At 38.1% G+C, this 5,104-nt stretch overlaps 1 protein-coding gene across 1 annotated transcript; it reads left to right on the top strand.

The window, feature by feature from the left end:
- The first annotated feature begins 395 nt into the window (after positions 1-395).
- LOC109388448 (E3 ubiquitin-protein ligase RLIM-like) lies at positions 396-3,609 on the top strand. Its single transcript, XM_019653148.1, has 3 exons — positions 396-624; positions 1,922-2,291; positions 2,403-3,609. The coding sequence occupies exons 1-3, from the start codon at positions 396-398 to the stop codon at positions 3,607-3,609; spliced, it is 1,806 nt and encodes a 601-aa protein (XP_019508693.1).
- Positions 3,610-5,104: the final 1,495 nt, after the last annotated feature.

The following is a 5,104-nucleotide window of genomic DNA, read 5'->3' on the forward strand; positions in this document are numbered from 1 at the left end:
TCCTGAAAGCCTGAGAATAGGCTCATGTGGGTTAAAGGATATATGATGGACCGCTTTGTATAAAATAAACTCTCGACAATATTTGCGGTTTGGAATGAAGTGAAACCTAATCTGAATCCAGGCCGTATTTTGGCACGGGCCGGTAATGGATGCTTACGTAACAGTGAGAAACAGCTTTTGAGACAAACGCGGATGGATCTTGACATTCGACGCATCACCACAAAGTGTGGCACTGTCGTAAAGTAAGAGGCGGTAGTAAAGTAGACCGAGTACGATCTAACCGAGGCAATGTGGGCGGTCTCACTGAAGCAGAAAGTGAAGAAAACTATAATTTATTTAACTGTATTTCAATGCCAGGTCGTAAAACTCAGGTAGTTTTCCACTTGTTCATCACAATGGAAAGCTCAGATTTTAGCCATAAAGATGAACCCGACGCCCGGTGCCAAAGTCAGATGGACCGATTGGTTCGGGAAGAAGATTTCTATCGATTTGTGAATAACTTGAGCGAAGATGATTACAAGCTTATGCGGGATAACAATTGTCTAAACAACCCGGGGGGAAGTACTGAAGAAGAGTTGCTGAGAAGACTTCAGCAACTTAAGGAAAACTCAGATAAAAATACAGGTATATTTCACTTTTGACGGGAATAGGGTGAGATGGATAAAGAACATCATAAAAGTAAATTGTCAACCAGAGATGACATAGAAGTGCCACAGATTGTTTTGGTGCAAAGTAACTTCTCCTTTAAAAAGAACTGTCATTTACTTGATTTTTGGTGAGAATCTCAAGGTAGATTTTTTCCCCCTGATTCACATTTGAGTTGCTTTAATTGAGAAACAGTGTGAAACAACCAATTGATATTTTCCTTCGTTTTCCACCTCCTTGAAAGTTCCTCCTACTTCCTGAATAATCTTTTTTCTATGTAGATAAGTGACTTCCTCAACAGCAAAAAAAATATTTCATATTCTAATCAAGTAGTTCTCAACTGGGGGCATTTGACAATGTATAAATATATTTTTGGTTGTCACAGGTAGGTGGGTGGGTGTCACTGGCATCCAGTGGGCAGAAGCCAGGAATGCTGCCAAATATCGCGCAATGCACAGGATAACTCCCCCAAACCAAGAATTGTCCAATATCAAAATGTCAATAGTGTTAAGGTTGAGAAACCCTACTTTACCTCATTTCTGGTGCTTCTTTCCCAGTGTGAAGTAGAGCCTTTTACTATCTAAAAGAAGAGTTTGGTTCTTGAATATGGCCATATATGTACTATGCTAGATTCAGTCTATTAAGTTGATCTAATTTTCAATTTCATATCAATTAAAAATCTTAGTAATATTAAGTATTCAAATACTTTTAAATCTATAAACCTTTTTATATTTGGGCAATGGCCACAATAGTCTTATACTTTAAAACAACTTTATGTATTATCAAAAGCACTTAAGTCAAAAGCCTAGAAGTAATGTTGTACACTAATGAGAATTAGACAATAATGTAACTTGAACTAAAATAACTAGCACTGTACCTTAACTGGTGCTTGACTTGTTTAACTGCATTAGTATTTTGACAGCGGAGTGAAAAAAAAAATTTCAACATTCCTCCCACAGTGGTACACAGGGCTGTGTATATGATGAAATATTAAAAATAGATTTCCTCCAGATTCCCTTTTGAAAAAACAACTCTCTAAATTTATTTAGGATTATCTCACTCTTTTCAGATGGAATGGAAACTTTCCTGCTTTTGTCAATTTACAGTGAAGTTTACAAAATATTAACTCTATAAATGTGAAATCTGTTGAAAATATCTGAGTATTTAAGTTACCACTTTTTGTTTGTTTTTGAAACAAAGTTCAAGCATGCTATTTTATGATGACTCTGACTTTGGTAGTTCCCTTCTGTGCCCCCTCCCCTTTTTTTGTTAACAGGTGGAGGTGACTCTTCAGATGGCGTGTCGAGTTCTGAATCTCTTCTAAATTGGCTTCGCTCTTTCAAAGACACTGAAACTGTGACAAGTAATGCCACATGCTATTCAGAAATACATTTTAACCTTAGTAATGAGAACTCAGATTTAGAGAATGAGTATGTACCATCTACAAGACTTCCCAGAGGAGAAAATATTGAAAACTACCCAAGTCCTGTGGAAAATCTATGCTCTGAATCAACATTTACAAGACCATCTACATCAGAACAAAGTATAACTGAAGCATTAATGGAAGTCCCACCCACCAGAGGTCAGCGAAGAGCAAGAAGCAGAAGCCCAGACCATCGGAGAATCAGAGCAAGAATTGAAAGTTGGTTACCTCCATATTCAATGAGTGAAGCTTTCCAAAGACTTCCTCAGGAGGTCTCATCTCCAACTATTGAGCAGCCTCTGGTAAACGAGAGAACCAGAGTGAGAATTGCAAGTTGGTCACCTCCACATTCAATGAGTGAAGCTTTCCAAAGACTTCCTCAGGGGGTCTCATCTCCAACTTTTGAGCAGCCTCTGATAAACGTGACCGAGAGACTTTCTAGAATTCAGCACCAAGAAACATTGAGACAGCAAATAACTGGACTTGATTTGCAAAATAGGGGTCTTTTTGCAACTCCTGGAACATGGAATGCCATTCAAAGAGAATCTTTCCCAGATACAACCAGGGAAGATGAATCTTGGGGACTGAGACACGTAAGTCCCACCATATTCTTGGATTCTGAAGTACGAACAGTTCATCCTGGAGCATATTCTCAGACAGACAATATAGCTAGTATAACCCAGATAACATCTGAGACAACAATCAACACTGTCACTTTAGAAAGTGAACAAGGAGGACCTAGGCATATGTTTTCACATTCTGAGCAGGCAGATATGAGAGCTCATGTCAGTACTATCAGAGTTCCCATTCATAGACTTTTAAATACTAGTTTAAATGATACAACACCTGTTGCAACTCAAAGCAGTTCACGGCAGAGAATGACAGATGTTAGTGATACAAGTAACCTTATGACTGGTGACAATGATTTAGAGCCTAGTTTCTCACCTTCGAGTGAAAACATGGAAAATGCAGAGTCACCCATTGGAATAGATATTTCTGATGGTGATTGGAGTTCTGATTCCAATTCAAGTCCTTTCTTTGATTTGCATTCACTTCCCCCATTGATCTCTAGTTCAGACTCCAATTACATGTGTAGTTCTAATTTTAGCCCTATGTCGAGTTCCATCTCCAATGATGACTATTCAGACACCAGCTCACTGATACCTGAGAGACTTGACGAAAGAAGCTTATCATCAGGCTCATCAGAAATCAGACTATACAGTAGATCTGTGACCCCAGTATCATTTGATGAAAATGACTCTTGGGGTCCCGTTGCTTTGGACCAGATTTTTCTCTTAAATAATGATGATATAAAATCTATAGGACTCACCAAAGCACAGATTGACAACTTGGCTATAAGATATTTTGGTAAAAATGATGTATTAAATACCTGTACCATTTGCACCGCAGAGTACACAGAAGGCAACAGGCTTCGCGTGTTACCTTGCTCCCATGAATATCATATCCACTGCATTGATCGCTGGCTGGCTGATAACGCCACCTGTCCTATTTGCCGTGAAAAAATAGTAGATTCTGGTTAGAGAGAAAATTCTGAGTCCTGAATTCTCAGCTATATAAGCTGTTGTAGTGATGGACAAACCATAGTCACCCACATTAGGTCTGCTTTTCGAGTGATGCTTAAATATAACAATCTGAATCTAAATTTAACAGTCTGAACTGAATTATTGGTTCCTAAATGAATTAATGGACTTTCCCCAATTTCTATTCAAGAGTAGAAGGAAATATTTAAAAAGTCCAACAATACTGTCTTATCTGACAGTAAAAGCAAATTTCATACCATAGAGGGTCACTGAATTTCAATAAAAACGTAGCATGTACACTGGGTTGGGATGATCCTGATTCCATACAAGAAATGTCTTAATGTGATATAAGCAATACAGATAGATCCTAATAGTCTTATCTAGTCATGTAAATCCCAGATATCTCATAGCCATGTCCTATCTTGGATGTGAATGCAAAGAAACAGGAACCCAGCCAAAATAATTAAGCAATTTAAGAATTTGTTACAGTCACTAATATAAAGTCATGTTACATTCATAGAGTAGTGTAAAAAGCTTTGAAAACCTACTCTTCCTGTCTCGCTCTCCAGCAGTTTATCACACCCTAACACTGCTACCTTGAAGTTTCTCCTATCCCCCACTACCAATGTATCAGTCAGGGTTCTAGCCAAAAATTAATAGCACTCTTGAAGAAGATGAGGAATGGTGTTTAATGAAGAGACTACTTACTAAAGTGTGTAAGGAATGAAGGGAAACCAAGAGATGATGAAGTACCCTGAGGCTAGCAACTGTGAGAAGCCAGTATTGTCACCACTAGGCTGGAAGGGGCATAGAGAAAGAGTAGCTCCAGCTACCCAGAATGTCCTGTAATTGTAATAGAAGGCCACCCAACAAGAGCTTTGATCTTAAATAGACATATGGCAGCCACTGCCAACCTAAAGGTTTTTTGGGGGATGGTTCATGGAAATAAATATTCTTACCTTCCTTTCCTCCTGTTGGTAGTTCACTTTTAATCTCCTGTTGGTAGTTCACATTAGCCAAACCTAACCTGAAGACAAAGCAAGAGAGACTGATTTATAAAGCTAGTAAAGATAAGCCTCCTGAAATCATAGAGCAGAGTAGAAAAGGATGCAGAGTCTATCTAAAGAGCAAATCAGAGACCATCTACCACAACCAACATTCCCAACTCTGTTCAAACCCAGTCTTCTGTGCTTTCTTGTCTCTTCCTGTTGTTCTCCATTTCCTGCTCTTCGACTTAGCTTTTTAACAACCCTCTTAATTTGCCTTTCATTTACTCAGATATTGCATGATAAAGGAGAGAAAAAGTATATTTCATCTTTAGAAGTAATGAGATAACAAACCCTTAGAACTTAATTACCTTTTTCTTAAACTTGTTACACTTTGGTTTGCTGTGATTGTAAACAACTAAAGAAAAAGGGCAGTATAGGTATTTCTTGAATTTTTTGCTTCATGAGTATATTCAAGTTTCATTTTTCTAATAAGCTGAGCCATCCTG

This window comes from Hipposideros armiger, unplaced genomic scaffold, assembly GCF_001890085.2.
Source record: "Hipposideros armiger isolate ML-2016 unplaced genomic scaffold, ASM189008v1 scaffold_197, whole genome shotgun sequence".
Taxonomy (NCBI): domain Eukaryota; kingdom Metazoa; phylum Chordata; class Mammalia; order Chiroptera; family Hipposideridae; genus Hipposideros; species Hipposideros armiger.

Bases quoted from the DNA above. Each gene is read 5' to 3' on its own strand.
- LOC109388448 (XM_019653148.1), top strand. From the start codon at position 396: ATGGAAAGCTCAGATTTTAGCCATAAAGATGAACCCGACGCCCGGTGC. The intron at 625-1,921 runs GTATATTTCACT...TTTTGTTAACAG, and splicing joins AAACTCAGATAAAAATACAG to GTGGAGGTGACTCTTCAGAT. The intron at 2,292-2,402 runs GTTACCTCCATA...GAGAATTGCAAG, and splicing joins AGAGCAAGAATTGAAAGTTG to TTGGTCACCTCCACATTCAA.